The sequence below is a fragment of the Kryptolebias marmoratus genome, linkage group LG15 (genome assembly GCF_001649575.2).
Source record: "Kryptolebias marmoratus isolate JLee-2015 linkage group LG15, ASM164957v2, whole genome shotgun sequence".
Taxonomy (NCBI): Eukaryota; Metazoa; Chordata; class Actinopteri; order Cyprinodontiformes; family Rivulidae; genus Kryptolebias; species Kryptolebias marmoratus.
The window spans coordinates 5,152,066-5,172,898 of record NC_051444.1 but is presented as its reverse complement, the minus strand read 5'-3'; the positions used below and the strand labels follow the sequence as shown (position 1 = coordinate 5,172,898).

Sequence of the window (20,833 nt, the reverse complement as noted above, 5' to 3'; positions counted from 1 at the left end):
AAGTATTACAAACCTGACGAACTCTCTTCACTTGAGGTGTACGTGCCTTTCCCCAGCAACAGATTCAGCATAGTTGGAGAGCTGGCAACCTTCAGCGGTGTTTCACCCCTTCTGTTGCTTTGACGTGGGTCCCCTCCATAACGTAAAAGTAGCTTAACCACCTGAAATAAATTTAAATTAAACATTTAATTGAAGTCCCTTGTAACTAAATCATCTACTGGGGCCCAGGGGAAAGTCTTTTGTTAAATGTACGAGTAATGAATGAGCCCAACTCAGACTGATGGTAATGAAAGACTAGTACAAGTAGAAATCAGGGTATGACAGAACATGTTTATTAATTGAAAATGACCAAAGCAAAAAAATAAACGAAATGTTTTAATGTTGCAGCTTTTGAATTTAAATATGCTCTCTACTCTTTTTAAAACAGTGTTGACTGGATTTGGCTGCAAACTTGCTTTGCCTCACGGTTTACCTTGAAATGTCCGTTGTTGGATGCATCATGCAGAGGAGTGTCGTCGTCCAGACCCTTGGTGTTGACTTCAGCTCCGGCTGCCAGCAGCTGCTTGGCCACATCATAATAGCCCCTGTTGCATGCCTCATGCAATGCAGTCCAGCCTAGACACAAAAAAGAACTGCTGTCTCTGAGGTGTATACTTTATATGTATGAATGCATGTTACAATGCATTTCTAAAGTACAGGACAGTTAAAAACAACAAGCTTCTCTCACCTGCAAAGTCTTTTACATTCACATCAGCTCCCTCATTGATGAGCTCCTTGATGCGGCGCACCTCTCCACGAATTGCTGCTCTGTGCAGTCGAGTCTCCCCTCTTTCATTTCTTTTATTTACTTTGTCTTTGGTTTTAGATGCAGAGTTTGGCGTTCCCTTCTGACCCAGACAGGACTGTGACTGATGCTTTGGTGTTGTGTCTGCAGGAACAAGTAGTTTCACTTTCACTCTAGAACAGTCTCTTGTGGGGAATTTTTCATGAATATGCTGTAATTATTTATTTTTTTCCCTCTTCTGCTGTTAAAGAATGTGTTTACACTGGTTACAGCCACAAGGGGGCAATCACACTCCATCAATCAACAACAGTGTGATTGGACCTACTTTACTTGAGCCTTTTCCCTTCACATTTGCAAGATTAAACTCAACCCTTTATCACATTTACATTATTGAGTTTGTTCAGCCATTGTCCCAAATGATATTTGAAACACATTCACTTAATCCAAGTCTATTGCTCCAGGCATGCAAGAGAGGAATTAACATATAAATAAAAGTGTCCTTGCACTGAGCCACACTAATTTCATTCCATCTAAAATGTCAACACCACAACCTAAAAGTTGCAACAATAATGCCAATACAAGCATTTAATACATTTCCAGACATATTACTTACCAAAACTGAGTGAAAATAATTATCTCAAATCTAAAAGGACACTGGGTTGCAAGTAAATAACATGCAACTGCTCGCACGCTTTTTGCATTTGGCTGTCTGCTGAGATTTGGCTCAGATTCTGAGATTGCACCATCGGTTCCAGACTAACGCAACACCGACAGTGGAGTTAGTTTCATTTCCATACATGCTGCATTCGAGAAAAACACATGAACTAATGTATTAATGCCGCTGTCTGTCAAAACTACACAGACCACTTACAACAGAGGTTTAAATTGTTGCTCTAAAAAGAATGAATGTGTATTATTTACTACTCAATAGTCAGAACTGATTCTTTCCAGGCTGAAGTAGTGTCAAGAATCAGCAAGCAAAATGCTTAAGATCTACAAAGTAAACAAAAACAAAAAACTGTGACTCATCCCCATCTGCCTCACTTATAATCCACCTACGCATACTGTTCTCCCACAAACACCGTCCACATATAAAGCTCCATCCTAGCCTCTTTTTTTCCCCGCCACCAGTTCAAAGAAGACGTGGCCTAAATGATAAGCACGCACCTGGACTGTTGACGGACTTTGCAGCTGTCATTTGCATGAGCAAGGCCACCTGCTGCCGCTCGGAGACGGGGTACCCGGCCCGGATCCCTGTCATCCCCATTCCAAACGGCTTCCGGGTGTTAGTGGGCTCCTTTTTAATGCGCTTCCTCTCTGGACCTGGTTTCTCTGTGACAAGAGCGGGAATGGAGAAGCAAATTAGCACGATTTATATGCAGCACATGCATATGTACACAAACACAGTTTGACACGTGTGTAATAGATTAATTTCATTTACTGAACCATGTGGAGAGGGTAAAAAACAAAACAAAAACACAAGTGCTGTTAGAGCTACAAGAACAGGAAAGCTTAAATATCAATGTGCAATATTATCATCTCTGCGACTGCACATGATGATTTTATATATGTATGGTCAACCAGGAAAATCTCCCAACAAACGTTTTGAAACAAACTAAATTCAATCTTCTTTTGCCAAACTGAATAACAAAAAATAAAACACTTCAAATACATAAAGCAAAGACAGTTTTGCATCCATTTGATTTGCCATTCTAAAAAAAATCCACAGATTACATCATTAAATGAATAAGTGCTGCTCAAACTTTCCAAATGCATGTTTTTTCCTGATATGATTATATGCACCAAATAAAGATTATTTTTACTGTGCCTCAGCCAAAAGAAAAAACAAATCTCTGTTGAACGTTTGTTATTGCGTCTGAAGAGAGCTGCAGTTACAGCCTCTGCAGCTCTGTCTGACACAAACAAAAGACAACCTAGAATTAACATTTTATATATATATCATTTGTATTTTTTACAGTAAATGCAGTAAAATCGACACCAAAACAATAGTCCAAGATTACTACATGACAAATTTAAAATGTAAAAAAAAATTTTTAAAAATCCTTATTTTCCATCTATGTACAGCTAAAAACACAAGTGAGAACATAAATAAAAAAAAGTGATTCTAAATGAATTTGACCCCAGGTAATTTATAGACTATTGGGCCATTATTTGGAAATGATCAATAAATAAAATAAAACTAAGGCAAGGGAGTATTTAACTAAATACAATGTAGATAATAAAGATGTTAAATAAACACTGTAAATGATATTGTTTACTTTGATGTAATCCAAAGTCCTGTCCATATGAACAGATGTTTTACTAAATGAACTTATCTGTTGTGTTTGAACCTCTTGTCTACATGCAAACAGCATTTTTGGTGAGGAAAATGTTATTTTTACAAAAGCCCTCATTTTTAGTGTATACTGGACAGATGTTTTGTAGAAGCAATACCACTGCAGCCTACTTTGTGCATGCACACTACTGAGGTTTGTATTAAGCATGCACTAGAAATGTCAACAATGGATTTTTTTCTTCTTACATTTCGTAAGTCTGAGTCAGTTTGATTTTGAAGCTCAGGTATTTTCTTTTTATTTGACTTCTTGTTTTCCACGTAAACGCCTTGGATTGGCTTGAGATGGTCCGACAAAAACAGAGTTAGCTTTGCTACAAATGATGGTTTTTGCCCCCTTTTAATTTGTTAACATTTGTCTTTTTCCTCATTACGTCATAGATCAAAAATGAACCTTTTAGCTTGTGTCAAACTGGTAGCATGTGGAGACGTGAATTTGGCAGCTTTGTGGGTCTTTAACTCATGCAGGTAATTCTGCTTTTGGAATTTCCTATGTTTAAAATGTTGAATCAAAGCCTCTAACCGGATCTGTGGAGCGTCAGAGCATCCAAGCAAGTTAAAGTATGAAAATATTTTCACTCCCTGCATTATACAGGAGTCTTATACAGACTTTAAGAAATTAAATTTAGCCCAATTTCACTCGGACTAAAATGCTTACAAGCGTTTTAAAAGCACAGTTAATGTCGGCCTAATGCATTAATTTGATTCTTTCCACCGTCATGCAAACACACTGAGTGCTTTTATCTGTTTATCCGTTCGAGAGCAGAGCTGGTGAGCTGCAGTTTTATCTCACCAGTTTCAAACTTAGGAGCGTTGTCAATGCATTAAAATAATACAGCACCTGGGGTCAAATATGGTGACTCTTAAAACAAACAGCTTGTTTTTGTCAAAGAGGAATTACCAGAGCAGCACATGTAAACTACATGTCTCTACTGGACATACACAGCAGTTACAAAAAGCTGCTTTATCACAGTTATAAAACCAGTTAGTGCTGATTTCCACCCACAGCTGAAAACCAAAGGCTAATGGTAATGTTTAAGCCCCTATCTGTGTGTACGAGTCTGTTAACAAAATATCTCATGAACCTCTGGATGATTTTTTTCAGTGAAAGTATTCACTGGATGTACATCTACAACCTAAGCTTTGGTTTGGTAGTAGCTGAGAGTCATTCACAACCCATACTTTGAGTGTGGCATCTCTTGACATCGCATGAAACTAACGTTAGTTTCAAGGTTTGACCCAAACAGCAACAACTCTGTCTAAAACTCTGGCATGGCACACAATATGCACTCCTTCAAAGAATGCTAAGCCTTTAATTAACAACTACTTATATCAGACCACATTTCAGTCCACACTCTGAGACCGCGAAAAAACTAAAATCTGAACACGGCAGCAGCGTCGTCTGTATTTAAAGGTGTCAAAATACAATAAGAGACCGGAAGACACGGGAAAAAAGAAAACAAATGTTAAAAGCTTAAACTGGCTTAGATGTGGAAGATCCACCCAGTATTATACAGCGCTGTGACTAATCAGGTTTCTGCAAACAAACACATTTTGCTCATTTTTCGACATTTCCAGTTCTAACATATACACTTAAAATTCTTTTCACTTAGACTCATGAAAAAAAACAAACACCACACTTACACACTGTATGTGCAGCTTAATGTGCGAGAGGTTGGTAGGCAGCAGTGCGGGTCACTTTGGTGTCATTACCCAGCAGCCCCAGAGGAACAGAAGGGCCAACAGGCAGTGTTTATGTCTGTCTGTCTCCAGGCCAATCAGCCAAAATCGTGAAGAGAGGGGAAAAAAAAGGGTGTGACTTGGCAGAACTGTTGTTATTACGAAATAGCTGGTGTACATTTCAATTCAACATGGCCTTGCCAAGGTCACCACTGCCTGCCAGGGTTAGTGGAGACACGGTGCTACTGGACAAAAGCAGCTGCTCCACAAAGACACACCCAGCAATTATTCTCAGTGGCAACATACCATCTGATGACCCATGAAGAGGGTAAAACTACATGAGTGTAACACTCCATAATTCAGGGGGGAAACAACTGCAAACAGCAAGTTCTTGCAGCAAGACGGCCTTCAAAAACACAAGGAAAGAAATTTAAACGGTGCATCTGAATGTGTGCGTACAGAGGCTCCACTACGGCAGCAGCTGTGTTCGATTCTGATTTCTGTGGGACTTCTTTCACCCCGAGACTGGATGCAAAGCTCGAGGCCACAAACACACAATAAGGCAAGGAGCTTACACTGAAGCTTATGCTTCCGTTGCCTAAAGGATTTCCAGGAAACTATTTTTCCAGTCACATGTACAGAGAAGATAAACTTTCACCAACATCTGTGAACACTTACAGCTAATGTGCCCTTCAGCACTCTTTGATACACACTCTCACGTTCTCCAAAGCATTCACCATTTAGAGACATTCCTTCTGTAAAGACAGCGGGAACCACAAAAGTAGTCCAACATGTTTTTCTCTGCAGCAGAACTGAGAAACTGCTAAGCTAGCTTTTCCACCCTATGTTTACAAGACAGAGACGCAAGAAGGCAGGCTGATGTAGCTGTGCAGAGGAATGCAGCTAAAACGAAAATAAAAGTTGAAGGCAAAAAAAAAACTGACCTGATTATCTTTTATGTAAGGATTGACTCAAAATATAACTGGACACAGGGCAAAAATTTAAAAATATTACTAGGACTGAAGCGGGTACAAATATGGTCTCAAACCAACTTAACATCAGATAGGCCTCAACAACAAAAAATACAAAAACCTAACAGTTATATGGCAACGAATACTGTGGGAAAATGAGACAATTCTGTTAAGTTTGTGGTCAGCAAAAAAAAAAAAAAGAGATTAAAACAGCAAAAGATAAAAGGGACTCTCAGCCACTACCACATCAAATTTTAGCACAACATCTGTAAAATTGACTGAGTCATAGCCATCTTTGTGTTGGCTAATGACAAATAGCTGTGGCAGCCATCTTGAATGGGATTGGCTCTAAAAGGGTAACCAGTTGTAGACGTACATTCAATGAAACTTTTTTGCAGGTTTCATTAAAATCTGTTCAGTGGTTCTGGAGATATTCTGGTAACAGACACACACAGAGGCAAAAAAAAATATTATCGTCAGCCTTCAACTTTCTGTGGTGGGCAATAATTACCTAAAATACATCACAGTGTGCGTGCTTCCATTAACCTTTCCGCTGAATATCTAGGGAACACTGCTTTTATGTGTCTCAGTAAAATGATATTACTCAGCTTTAAGACAGGGTTGAAACCTTACTCTGCTTGTTCCTTGAAACTTGACTAACAAGATAAGAGAAAGGGAGAATAGATGAGAAACACAAGCTAGGTAGGGAGTGACACCCCGTGAACAGGCCGCCTACCTTAGCCAAGGGAGAGGAAACACATCAAACATAAATGTCTGGTTATAAAAAGAGGAAAACTTTCAAATGGCAGACAAACAATACTACAGTGTGAGCAAACGTCAAAACAAAAAAAAAGCCTGCCTAATTCAGTTGGCCAACAGATGCAAAAACAAGTCAAACCACTCTAACCAGCCTGACCAGGTATGTCAGATCACTGGATGTTAGAGAGAAACGTGGCGTGTTCGGGGAGTCGCATAAACAGGAAGTTAAGAGAGAAGGGGCAGGAAATGGCCAACAGGCTGTTCTCTCAATGCAACAGAAAATCCATCATAGATGTATCGAGACATTCTGTCTTTTCTGTCCAACTCATCCAGTTGTTTAGTATTTCAATCAGCTGCGCTCAGTGACTAAATCTTTTGGGTTGTATGGATTTTGAACCAACTAGGAGTCTGGAACAAAGAGACATCTGTGTTACAACCACTCAGGGGGAAAACGATGTGTGTACTGGAAATCTGTGTGAACTGTTGTCTTTATTTATTTATTTTTTTACAGCTCTCCTTCAATAATGTGCCACAAAACTATGTAGATGGCTGCAGTTATAAATATTTTTACAGAAATCATTTTACAATTTTATGAGCTCCCTTAGGAACACCCAGAAGAGATTTGACCATTCCAAGCATTAAGCCAGCTAAGTATATGAGCAGTAAAAATATAAAACTAAAACCACTGCGACGTGATTCAGGTCACACTTCATGTAATACTTCTCATCTTGCTACGAAACAATGTTCTGTTGAGAAACCTACATTCTGGAGTTAACATGGATGGTAATTTGATGGTTTCCTCATAGATAAACATTTCTGCAAACCAACGACAATCAAAGGTAGTATCTCACTGGGTTGCGACCAGTCGGCAAACAGCATTCCCGAGGGACTTTCCAGACCGTGTTGTGACACTCGCGGTAGTTCTTAATTTGAGTTTTGAACATTTGTGAGGCAAATTTTCCCTCAAAATAGTCACCGAGTTGTTGTGGGTGCCTCCAACCTATCTAGAACCCATCTGATTTTATTAGTCGGTGTGTCAAACCCGTCTCAAGAATACTAGAGATGTATGTTGACACCTGTGTCGGAGCTCCCCTTAGACAGAAAACATACCAGGCAAATGTCAGATTTAAAAAACACGCTAATGATAGGTAATAATTATTGAAAACGGGTCCAAATTTATCTGTCTCCATTTCAAAAGTGTATTCCAGCAGATAAAATCAAATGTGGAGGCAGATACCAAAGTGGGGGAAAAAAAACAAGCCGTGGTGGGTATGATGCAGAGGTGAGCAACAAAATAATGTCTGAAGCCAAGAATACAGTTTTGCAAGCTGCACATAAAAAAATGGGCTGTAATTTTCAAAAACTGGCCACTCAAAACATGTTCACACAGCTCACTGGTTGCTTGGTCACTAAACAGTGAGACTACCCCCAAAAAAGTTTATTTTCTTGAAATTCTTCCTGCAAATTTGAGTCGCCAACTAGTCTCCAAACGTTGCGGCCCGGTGAGCTACTACCTCTACAGGCCAACGGTATCCTCCAGTAATAAACAGTTTCCCGTTTCAAGCTACATCATTGCTTTACAAAGTCAGTTTCAAAATTATTAAAATTTCCCAACACGCCCATTCTCTACTTAAATATTTTATTTAATTAAAAAGGATTAAATCGAATTTATTACTCAGATGTGTTTCTTTAGGACTGGTCAAACAGTAGTCACCACTACAGATCAACTAATGCACATAGAAACAGTACAGGAATACAATGTTCATACACAAACTACAAAGTTGCAGCTTGCCTGGGCACGGCCCGCATCTACTTTGTAGCAGTGTTTTATTCAAAGGGATATATTTTTGGAGACTCAGAATATGCTATTACCGTATTCCTGCCCAACCCAACTGTGTCCAAACAGGACAGTAAGGTGCAACAAAGTGCTTAGGACAGCGTTTTGGGCAGTGAAGGTATTTTATTGCTTTAACTCCACAGCAAATGTTCCAAAGGCCCATTGTGATATGTCATATGTCGTCATATGTCATATGACATTGTCATATGCTGTCATATGTCATATGACATTGTCATATGCTGTCATATGTCATATGACATTGTCATATGTTTAATGTGTCCTGACGTTTCTAAATGTGTGCTTTTTTCACTTTTGGAGACCATCGCAAACTTATTCAGTTTGCCTATCGCCTAATGAAACTTTATGAAGCAAAGCAAGCATCAAGTTGAAAGTGAAATGACCTAATAACACTGTGGTTGCAGCTTTAACCGAAGAGTGACCAACAAAAGCACATACGTTAAAAAAATTTATAAATAAATTTAAAAAAATTAACTCTTATTCCTTTATAAATTACACAAATAAGTTCATACTAACACACCAAGGAAGATACACTTCTGTGAACCAGATTAAACTAATTAAATAGATTCAATTTAGATTATCACACTGCTGACACAGAAAAGCCAGCTGTTTTATAACACAACCTGAACTTTGAGACCTGAGTTTATTGCAACTTGAAAGGAAAATGTGTAAACCAATAAGTCTAAAAGAAACCATCGAGCTATGGTTCATCTGAGAATAAAGGTAGTGTCTCACTGGGCTGCGACCGCTGAGGACTAGTAGGCAAACAGCATTCATGAGTCTCCAAAACATCTCCCAGCCTTTGCAGGGGTTCTTAATTTTCTTGTGTCTTGTTGCTTGAATTTTGAACATGCAAAAAAAGAAAACTCAAACTGTCTCAAACCCATCTCGAAATATTTGCGATTTTATCACGAGCGTCTTCAGCCCGTCTCAAGAGCACAAAAACTGCATTTGGACACCTGAACAGGAACTCTCGTCTGACAGAAAACATGTCCAGGTGTAAAAAAAAACCCACAAATGATAAATAATTGTTAAAAATCTGGTCCAAGTCTGCCTTTCTTAGGGTCTAAAGTGTACTCCTATAGATTAAATAATTGCGGGGGTAGCTGTGGACAGAGGTGGTCAATGCAATATGGTTTTGGGAGCCATGCACACAGAAATAAGCCATGATTTTCAAAAACTGGCTGCACAAACGGATGCACTGCTCACTGGTCACCTGGTTGCAAACACTTAGATTTCAGTGAAACTGCAACTGAAAATTGGTCCTTTTCCTCACCATTATTTTACAATTTAGAGATGCCAACAGTCGCAGCCTGAGAGATACCACTTTATGCTGCAGAGATGAAAGTTAGGCTGAAACTCTTCATAGCTGAATAACGTCAAACTATTGCATATCAATAGCTTGTCCATCTAATGTTCTTGAGAACAGAGTTCACACCTCCCCATATTGATGGAGGGTGGGGCTGACCGCTTTCTGGTTTCAGGCTAGCTTTCCAAGACATCTAGGAGGCAAATAACATAAAACAAGCAAAGGAAATGACTACAATTTTATACAAGTGAATATTACTTCTGAAAAAGGAGGGCATTGAGTATTTTTACCATGTGAATATTATAAAAGCATGAATCAAACATCTAAGTTGTTAATAACTTATTGGAGATATGCCATACTAACATAACCCAATATTTAAAACAACAAAAACATGCCCATTGTTTCTAAATATAACCTCAAACCATACTAGTCATATGTTGCAATATAGTTTGTTTTCCTATCCTCTCTGGAGCGCATAGCTCAGTATAATCACAGAGAATGAAGCAATGCAGCAACTCAGAGAGCGCCACAGTTGAAGACTCTTAGTAAAGCTGCTGATTTGGATCGGCATTAACAAACTCAATCCTGAGTCATATAAACCCAAAGTCAAACAAGCTTGAGCAACAGTCCTTATGTCTCTAATTAAAGAAAAACCCAAAGCCAGAGCCTTACCAAACCAAGACCTGGTCAGGGCTGCACGTTAGTTTCACACAACTAGTTTGTCATTTTTGTGCTCCTCTTCTTTCAGACGTTGACTGAATAGTATAAATTCACTCCTTGGTTCTGACCGATACACAACTACACAGAAGACGAAGGAGCTTGGTGCACTTTCTCTTCCCAAGGCCCAACTTCCTTTTACAGAGCTAAACTATTTCCCATCAGGAAAATGTGATGCAACAACCCACCCGACACACACTTTTCTCTTTGATTTCCACTTGAAAGTCAACATGGGTGTGGAGATGAGATGCTCTGAGACTTTTCAAAAATCTCCTACCTGAGTCAGAATCTTTCTGGTCTCCATTTGCTCCAGCGGTGAAGGGCAGTTTCCTTTTAGGAGCCTTTTCTTTCATCTCTTTGACCCCATCACTGCGATCCAATTTGGGAGTCTTATTTGACAACACTTTATCCTGTAAAAGATACAAAAAACAATCTTGAAAAACAAAACAAACAAAAAAGCAAGACATTTAGAAGTAAACAATATCTTCATCAGATTAAGTATAATTAATTTGATTTAAGTGTTTACTGTTCTGTTAACGGAACGTGTAAAGGAGTAGAAGTGAAAACAGGCCAACAGAAGAGAAAAACATCGGAGCCATCAGTGGATCCTGCAGGCCCGTCAACTTCAGCGTCATTCACTGCCCCAACGTCTCTAACCGCTGTGAGTTTTTTCTAAGCTACTTTTCCATCAAGTTTCTCCTAGATCACTTTGCCACAGTAAAAGAGACAAGCGCAGGGAAACAGGCCAAGCTGACGCCTGCTTCATTCTGTGGTCTGCAGCTGCTGGAAACAATCAAAGGGCCAAGCATATCTGCCATCAACAGATGTACATACTTATACATTTTTTCAACTTGTCTTTTTCTTGTGTTGGGATAGAGTTAACCTGACTTTTTTATCCTGATTCATGCTTTTACAACAATCCAGATTAAGGTATAAAAAGATGACAAACTGTGTATGCAATGATTTCTTGTAGAGACTGTAGAGACAACTAGAGAAATGCAGTATGAATGCTGAAATTTGCTGAAGCAGCTGAAACGGAGTTGATAAAACTAAAAAAAGCAGAACTCTACCTATAAGCTAAAACGGAGCAAAACACAAGCTAGGAGCGTAAAAAGTAAAAACAGGCTAACAGAAAACTAAAAGTAACAAGGCTAAAGAAAATCTAAAAGTAGCAAAGGGCGAACTAAAAGGAGCCGAAGTACAGCTTAAAGCAAAAAGTAACAAAAGTCTATCACAAAGAATCAACAGGCTGGTAAAAACTAAAAGAAGCACACAAACAGAGCAAGTGTGCTGAAGCAGATTTCAAAGAGAAAATGTTTTGGAAGAAAAAGAAAAAATCTCCATGAATTTCTATGGGGAAAATATTTGTAAATAAAGTATAAATGTTATAAAAAATGAAAGTCATAGCACCCATTTCCTGAATGAGCTGAACTCACCAATACACAAACTAAAACAGAAGTAGTACTTAGATCGATTACTACTAAAAATTAATCAACAAGCAGGTAAATGAACTGAGGTGGTACGAAACGTTAAAGTCAGTTTAAAACCAGTCTTAGACGTGCAATTTAACTTTCTATAAAATGTGAATTATATGACAACTTTACTTCACCACTTAGTCTACAACCAGCAATAAATGTGGCTGAGGATTAGATAAACTAGATGAACTCCAGCCCTAATTACAAAATACTTTAAAGCCAGGTCTAATGCACTTTGCCCTCTTTACCCGCAGAGGCTTAACAAGCTGCTACTTCCCTTTGCAAAATCGCAAAAGCATTTCAAAAGCAGCAGCCTAGCGGGGAACTGCGCATTATTAGTTTATTTATTTACATATAGATATTTACAGCAGTAATCAAAAAAGATGCAGTAAAAGGTGATTACAGCTGCAAAAATCAACATCTCTTGGTTAATGTGTGGTCTTAATGAGTGACATTTCAGTTACTTCAAAAAAAGTTAAAAAACAAAAATGAGTTTTGAATTTACCATGGCCTGGATGACTGAGAATCTTCACCAGCATATTTCAGTTACTGTTCAGGACTCGTTTTAAACCAGACAGAAAACTGTAAATATAGTGAGCTGTTTAAAAACTTTAGCCGTGTAGCTATCATAGTATGCAGCCAAGATATTTTTAGTCACATTAAAAGCGCATGTATACACACTCTTCTTTATTTAACTTGATTTTTCTGCTGTGTTCTCATCATGTTTATCCAGAGGGTAGGTTTTCTATTATGTGTCAACTCTTTGAAGCCCTCCCCCTGCCCTGCCCGAGTCATGAGACTATGATGTCATGGTACAGTAGAGACAAACAGTCAGCTACAGTGAACTAATCTCCCCGTCTGCACTCAGACACACAAAGGCATCTGCACGAGAACATAACAATTAAGCAAAAGCATGGGATCCGCAAAGAAACAAAACAAAACAAAACACACATCTACAAAGGGGAAACGAGCTTAGCAGGAAACCATTTCTTTAAGAGAGCTAAAAGCAGAGAATTGTTGCTTTACCAGAACTTAAACACTTACAGAACTCTGACAACTTGATTTTCCTGAAATCTTAGTCCCATTACTCTCGTTTTTTATTGAACTCTTTGTAATGACCGCTCTTTTTTTGTAACGCCGTGTTTTTTTCCTCACCCCTGTGCACTCGTTCCCCTCCCCTCCCTTCCCTTCCTCCCTCCCTCGGTGCCACGAGTCTGATGCAATCCTTTGCAGAGAGCTGTAAATCCATGCCTGCATAAGCTGCACCTCCCTTTGCCACTCAGACTCGGTAGGTTAACAGTTGGCATGACATCATCAAGCTGCGCCCAGTATTTTTGTTTACTTGTAACCTTGATCCAAATCAAAGAGGTGCTTCCCCTTATAGCTTAAATTTAAGAGCAAATGAGGAAATTAAAAGGGCACTTCTGAAACTCCTTCTGTTCCAAGGAAACAACATTTTACTATTTTGCCACTTTGTAACTGGACTATTGTTGCTCTAGTAAAGTTGGAATGTTTTAAGGTGAATTCAACATGATGAAACCCGCTTGAACATTTTATTTTTTAAAACACATATGTGACCTGTGCTGGCAAACTGAGTTCGTAAAATTTGGCGTTAAAACGCCAGATTTTAACAAACTACATATCATTTTGAGGCTTTTCAGATGGAGAATTTGAAAATAATATTGTTTGGATAAATGTAATCAGGAACCAGCCATTTAATTAAAAAAGGGAATCCTAAAGCTTCACAATGATCCCAAAAATTATACAAAGGGATTTCCTGGTTCTATGGCAACTGACAAGAGAAAAATGGTCAATTTCAAAGTAAATTATAGGAGTTGAAAAGCAAAGGATTATTTCTGAAGACACACCTGTTAGAAAACTTCAATCTGAAGGTTGATTAGGAAGATTATGTGCCATTTTAGTTACCTGGGTTGCTAGATTGCGTCTTTATGGACTCATTCTTACACAAAACTCATTTACATAAATTAAAAACAATTATTTCCCCTCATTTTGCACTGCAGCCTGTGCTCATACTGACTCATTTTGCTAACACAAGTCACATATTTTCAGGTGTCACATGATAGGACAAAACAATAATAATGGAAATACAAATACAGATAAAACTGATGAGACATCATTTACTCGCAGACTAGAATTAAATTTTTCTTGTCTTTATTTTACTTAAAAAATGTGTCCAAACTCACTGTAAATAGTTGTTTATAAAATTAAAATTCCATCTTGTTGCCTTTACTGACAATATTTTAACATAAAATGCAGTCAAAACATTCCTGCTAACATCGAATTGATATTTTACGGTTTCTAAAGACCAGACTGCAGTGAACAATAGAACTATAAATATTTGTTTGGTATTATCTTTTAAATTAACCGTCTTATCCACTGTTTTTGTTTCGCCCCAAGAGGTAGGATTGTACTTTATTCGACAGGATGAAAGTTATTTTTTAAGCTAAAATTCTCTTATTTAATTTCAAATTGACTTTGTAGTTATAGTATACTTTAAAAAAACATGTAAATTTTCCACAGTGAGATTAGAGCAGTGGATTCCAAACTTTTTAGCGTCTGAGCCTCAAATTTCCCCAAATATCCTTCATTAGACTAAACAAGCATGCTAAAAAGAAAATAAATAAGAGCTTATTGAGAACACAAACGCAAACATTTTATTATTTTTTTTACCATGATTTTTTCCCCCTTCTGTAACAATTATAGTAAAAATATTGTAATGGAAATATTTTTACATTTTGTTAGATTTCTAGAGATCATCGCTAAAATATTTGTGACTCATGGTGGGGTCCAGAACCCAACATTGGGAACCGCAGGATTAGAGCGTATCATTCACTGCAGAACATCATCAGTAAAGCCAGTGGACATTCCAGACTCATACTAAGAAGCATTAATTTCTCATTCAGATTTACACAGGATTAAACTAATGTGCTGCTTCAATCGAATTCAGTCAACCAGAGTCAAAAAAACCATTTGTCACAGCCCTTTACCTGGTTGGACATTAGACGCATGCTGCCTGACTTTGGAGACCTAACACTGTTATAAGTAACTGGAATAAATGAAGTGATATGGTCATTTATACGACATTTAATAGACTTTAAAAAAGTGCCTGAGTAGGCAAAAGAAAGAACCGTGCACAGATAGTGTGATGAAACTCAAATGCAACTTTAATCTGGTAATTACAGAATGTAATTTGGAATAAATTTCATGTTAATCTGTGACATGCCCCAAAGGGCCTGCAGTTTAAAGGTGATACTAAAGAAATGGAAAAAGAGATCTAGTCTTTCAGTTAGTGAATGGGGTGCTGACTAACCCAAAACAAGCAGGTTTAGGGTTGATAAAAATATTGCTGATACAACAGAAAATTGGTGTAGTTTATAGTTTGTAGAGTATGTTTATGGTTTGGTCATACCTTTTTCCCACCCTGCTTTTCCACCATGTCGGTGTTGAGTGGGAAGTGGTCCAGCTGGGGGGTTTTAGAACCCCCACCTTTGGGCATCGTTCAGTTCTCCTCACGCCAAGCTTCATTCACGCTGCCATTGCATCGTCATCAACCGTCTGCAATGAAGAAAAAAAAACAGAAACAGGAAAGTTAGAACCTGTGCTCTTTGTTTCCTTGAAACCTTGTTTATACAATGCCAGATAAAGTAGCCATTAGCAGAACATCAAGAACTCAATTTTAAACAATTATGCTTTCGCTCTGATAGCCAAAAGGTTATAAAGTCCTTTAGCTAGGACTCACACAGCAAACAAGAACAATTCAAATGTCTTCAAACAAGTCTGAGAGTAAAAGAACACCACAAAAAGAACAATAGTGGTGGGCTATAGATCCAGTGTAGTCAATATGTTGTGCATTGTTCCTCGTATCTTAAATGACTATATCACGACTATAGAGTATAAGTTTTATTGGCAGTTTTTCAGCTGTCTTCATCCAACTCCCCCTCCCATCAAAATTACTCTGGCTTTCTGAAAGCTGTCATTTGCCTGATAATGTTAGAAGAGGTGGTCCATGGCTGAGACTTGGAGACATTTAGCCATGCTCAAATGTAACTGCCAGAATGACAGTCTGAGTTGGGCTTTCAGTTCATAAAAAATAAATTATTGGACGACTAACCAATAAACAATAAAAGCTAAGTAATTTAGCCTCTGTGTTAACTGCTTTATTTTGAATTTTGCTGTATTTTGACACTTGCACAGGAGCTCTTCTATTACTAAAAACATTTAAGACTACAGCTCCAAATGTATTATTTATTACACCAATAATAAATTATTACTAAAAAACTGGTCCTAATCAACATATCTTTATTTCAAACGTGTACTCCACCAGAATAAATTATAAATATGGGGACAAGTGTTGAGGTGGGTATGAAGGGAGACGAGGTGAGTAAGATGTGGGCACCAAAATAATGTGCAGGACCTAGAATACAGTTTTGCAAGCCGTGCACATGAAAATAAGCTGTGATTTTTCAAAAACTGGCCACTCAAAACATGCTAATTAGATGGATTTTATTATGACAACTGGGCAGACTAAAGGAGATGCAGTGTAACCCTATGTTGTGGGATACTAAGCAAGCTCAAGACAGCTGAGGAATGTCTTTAGAAACATGACAGGCATGTCTAAACAAAAACCCAAACAGCCACTTACAGCCACAGCAAGCGAATCCTTGTAATTGTGGGCTTTGCCATGTATCAATTTACCACATATGTGCTATTTTCACTAAGGAAGGTAAACCCTCTTCTTATATATACCAACAATTCTACATGGTATAAGTAACTGTTTAAGTTCTTGTGCTAGAATAGTTATTTACAGATTAATGTTGTTCTGTTATCATTGTATTTTTTAATGTCAAATTGTGCATTTCTATCCACAGGCTTCATTCACTTCGTTTCACAGGGCCACAAATTATTTATACATTCCATCCCTAAATTCTTTCCCCCGTAAATGCATTTTCTCCCTGTGACTGACTGAGTGAACAGATGAGACCACGGCTGCATTATTTTTTTTCCTCTACTCTGAGACACTGGCACTCCTATCATCTCTGGCGCCACTTCCATATCCCTCCCCTCCCCCCTGCTTCGTTCCCTCCACTCCACTGTTATGCTGTTGAAGGAACGCTATTTATATCCTTCCAGTCAAGTCAGTCACTTCAAGAGAGTCAGCAAGCCAAACCAGTGCAGCACACAGCTACAGCGGATGATGTACGAAACGAGAGTCAGAGAAAACCACCGGCCCCATCCTCTTTGTCTGTGGTTCATTGCAGCTCCCACTTTGTTACTGGTAGGTACTCAAAACTACCTACTCTAAACTCCCACCTCTTACCACACCAAACAAAGTGACAGGAAGGGCGACTGCTCACAGAAATAAACAAATCTTGCAGCAACGCGACAGACACCTCAAACTGGGTCAGCCGGGCTTCTAGAACAATAATCTCCTCACTATTTTGGGACTACTATGATGGACGGTTATAGCAACAGAGCATTTCGCTGATATGCGAAACACAGGAAAATGATGTTTGAAATGCAGTGAGAACATCCTTTTCAAAGCCACAGGCATAATTTCCTTTGTAATTCCAAACCAGTCAAGATATACAAAATATACGCCAACGCTGTGTGCATTTAATTCATGTACTAAAGTTGATTTTCTCCATATGTGCATGTGCTTTTACATAAATGTGGCAGAGCTTTGAGAAGTTTCTTTAAAAAAGCCACAAAGAGGCAATATTTCTTTGCTGCCTGACTTCGTTTGTGAATTGTCAAGGATATTTTATTGTTTAGTTGATCAACAAATACAACACACACACTTTCAAATCCAAGATATTATAATGGGCTTGTCACATTTTCCTCTCTTGCAGTAGGCTTTTCCACATCTGCACACACAAACAAAGTGGGACTTTGACAACGCACAAACAATGTAATTCACACAACAGTTAGGGTTAGACATAAATCAGCTCTTTTCTTATCCCTTTTACAAAAAGAAAAAGATTAATGTTTGAATAATGTCATTCTAATAGATTTAGACCTGGAGACTGCGGTAAAAACTACTGCAAGAAAAGTACCTACTTGATAAACAGACTGGCTTCTTAAGAAAAGATTTTGATATTTTAGAAGAGAAAACGAACTTTATATATGAGCTTTGAAAATAAATCAAAAGGAAATACCACTTTTTGTGGTGCAACTAAACAAGACAATCAGAAAAAAAACATAAGAAACCTGATAAGTCCTGTCTACCGAAGGCTAAAACTTTTAAAACTCACGCTGACACCTTATAAACAGGACTGTTAAGTTTTAAAGTTTCATGCATGATGTCAGTCAAAAATACAACACAAAGAAGGAGTTCAGCAAGGTGAGCTAGAAAAGCAATCTCTTCCAAAGAAGGGCTGAGCCAGCCAGTACTACTTTAATTCTCATTTCTCTATCTTGAATAAACACTTTCTTTTTATGTGTCCTGTTCCTTTCTATCTACACCACTCTATCCTCAGAGCCACTCCCTCTGCGGTCAGATAGAGGCCAACATTTCAGCATATTGCAGCATACTGTGTGTACTCTCACAGATGCACTGGCACACACCACAAGCTTACTTATGCTGGCTTCATAGCTGACTTCCAGACTGTCAGGATGACATTTTTTTCTAAAACTAATAGTCATGCTAAACTAGAGCTAGCCACTGGATTGACAAGTAATATATTTCATGTTTACGCAATTCACTTGTCAAGAACAGGCACACCTTTCAATGCGTCTGTTGCTTTGATAGACAACTTCATCAGGAATTTGAATTAGCTGTAATTTAAATGTATTTTTTTTATTGATGCAATGTGTATGACCTCTACTAAATGGGGGTGAACATGGTGTATGTTTTGGAACCAAAGACTTTTGGTTGGGCATGCAATTGTACCAAACAGAAGCAGCATTGCTGCAAACCTGCGATGTTTGTGTGTGAAACTCTACGTTTCGCTCTGCAACTTTCAAAAGGAAGCACATGAAGCAACACCACAAACAACAAGCATGGAGAACACAGGCAGACCCGAGCTCGAGGACCTCCTACTATCAATAAAGACTGCTGTTTGGGAACGTTACGTTTTTTTAGTCAACTACAGTGACAGCGGTGAAAAAAATGGCGTATCGAACTTTACATCTGCATTGCTCAACAGCGATAGGGTATGTAGCTGGCTCCACATCAAACGTAATCACTTTAAACAGCATCACCTGAATGTAAACACAACTGGCACAAAGAAAAAAACAAACTTAAAGTGCAAACCGAGCTGCCTATAGCGTTCAAACAGCTCCTCTGTAACAATTCAAACAGACAAATTCCCAACAAACGCTATAGGAGTTTTTATAGTATCAGAAGTGCAGACATATTCTACAGTCAAAAACGCCATTTTAAACACTCGTACAAATTGCAGTTTTTGTTAGATATACCTGAATGTTTATGCTAACAACCTATATATACCCAAATTTATGCTATATATATTTGTTTGTTTCCATTACTGTAACCGTACCAAAAATGTACCAAACCGTGACTTTAAAAACTGGGTAGATATTTGTGTACTGTTACACCCCTCCTACTAAAGCTTTACTTTAATTAAGCTAGTTTTGTAATTACTCAATGCTGATTTTCTTATCACTGTGCACACCGAAACAAAATCCTTGGCTTATGTTAGCTTCTCTGCCAATATTGTCAAACATTTGGACATTTTTTGTTATTTTAGTCACAGGAACTCCTGCTTCTGGGGGATCTGGAAATCCCTTTTGAGTTTCTTGCCAACACTTTTTCGCCCTCTAACACTCTGTTGCTAGCTGCTAAACTTTACCAACACTCCAACTGCCTGTCATTCATCTTTCACATCCACAGTGGCATTTTGCAATGGTTGTAATAGTTTAAAGCCTGAGAATCCAGTGTTGTATTGCCAACTTTTATGACAAACAATAAGGCTGATAAAAACAGCCCCTAAAGAGCGACTGGAGACAAAATGGCTGCAGATCCTAGAAACCGCATAGAAACTCACTCACATTGTTTGTATTTATCTTCTTGACTGACACCTGTGCTTATAGGAGGAAGGAGGATGGCAGAAATTCTACCACAAGACAAAAGTTGGCAATTTATGCTTGTTTAGTCAGTGAAAATATTTATTACAGTATTTAAAATTTAAATTATTTTTTAAAGCTTTGAAAAATAAACTTTTGTTAAGAATGGCAAACAATTGCACGAAGCTTGCCTTTATGATATTACCAAGAAATGCAGCTTTAAAGTGTATGTTTGATGAATAAAACACAAATGTACTGTTCTTTCAGGCTTTTGACAAACTAAAATGGCACAAACCGAGGATCTAAAACATGAAAAGTTCAAGAAACCATTCCCACTAAGGCGATTCTGCTAAAACATACGCTGCTGATGAATGATGAGGGAAGCAAAGTAAAGATGTACAAATAGAGGTGAAACAAAGTAAAGGTACAGCAGCAGAGATGAAAAAAAACAAAAAACAAAAACGTAGTTTCATTCAACCCAAAGCCACTCCTAACTTGTTGTACACACACACCTCAAATTTTCCACACTGACAGCTGAACAGCACAGCAGCTGCACACAAGGATGGGCATGTTTCTTTTTCAGTCTGTGCCCGTGTTTGTGTGTGTACCAACCAATCCTTCTGCATATTGCACAATCAGATATGAATCAATAGAGCACTCCCTGACAGCCAGACAGCATATCTTTGAGCTGGAGAACAGATTTACAGCAGCTTTTGCGAGGTATCAAATGGCGACACACATTTTATGCAGGTCAAGTGCCCCCATCATATTTAACACTTCTTGAGATGCTTTAACTCAGGATCACCTAACATACATTAGAGTCAAGACAGGTAAACATCGAGTCAGACTTTCTTGCACTACGCAGTTTCAATTTAAAATATATGTAA

General features: G+C 38.2%; 1 protein-coding gene across 2 annotated transcripts in view; it reads right to left on the bottom strand.

The window, feature by feature from the left end:
* The window catches only part of ankrd11 (ankyrin repeat domain 11), a 116,950-nt gene that overhangs the window by 25,717 nt on the left and 70,400 nt on the right, over nucleotides 1-20,833 (bottom strand). For both annotated transcript variants that reach the window (XM_017441811.3, XM_017441819.3), the window contains exons 3-8: nucleotides 15,334-15,479; nucleotides 10,706-10,838; nucleotides 1,952-2,116; nucleotides 728-928; nucleotides 473-615; nucleotides 14-161 (exon numbers count right to left, since the gene is read on the bottom strand). In XM_017441811.3, the coding sequence (XP_017297300.1) occupies nucleotides 14-161; nucleotides 473-615; nucleotides 728-928; nucleotides 1,952-2,116; nucleotides 10,706-10,838; nucleotides 15,334-15,420 (877 nt within the window). In that variant the 5' untranslated portion in view covers nucleotides 15,421-15,479. The remainder of the gene's footprint in view (nucleotides 1-13; nucleotides 162-472; nucleotides 616-727; nucleotides 929-1,951; nucleotides 2,117-10,705; nucleotides 10,839-15,333; nucleotides 15,480-20,833) is intronic.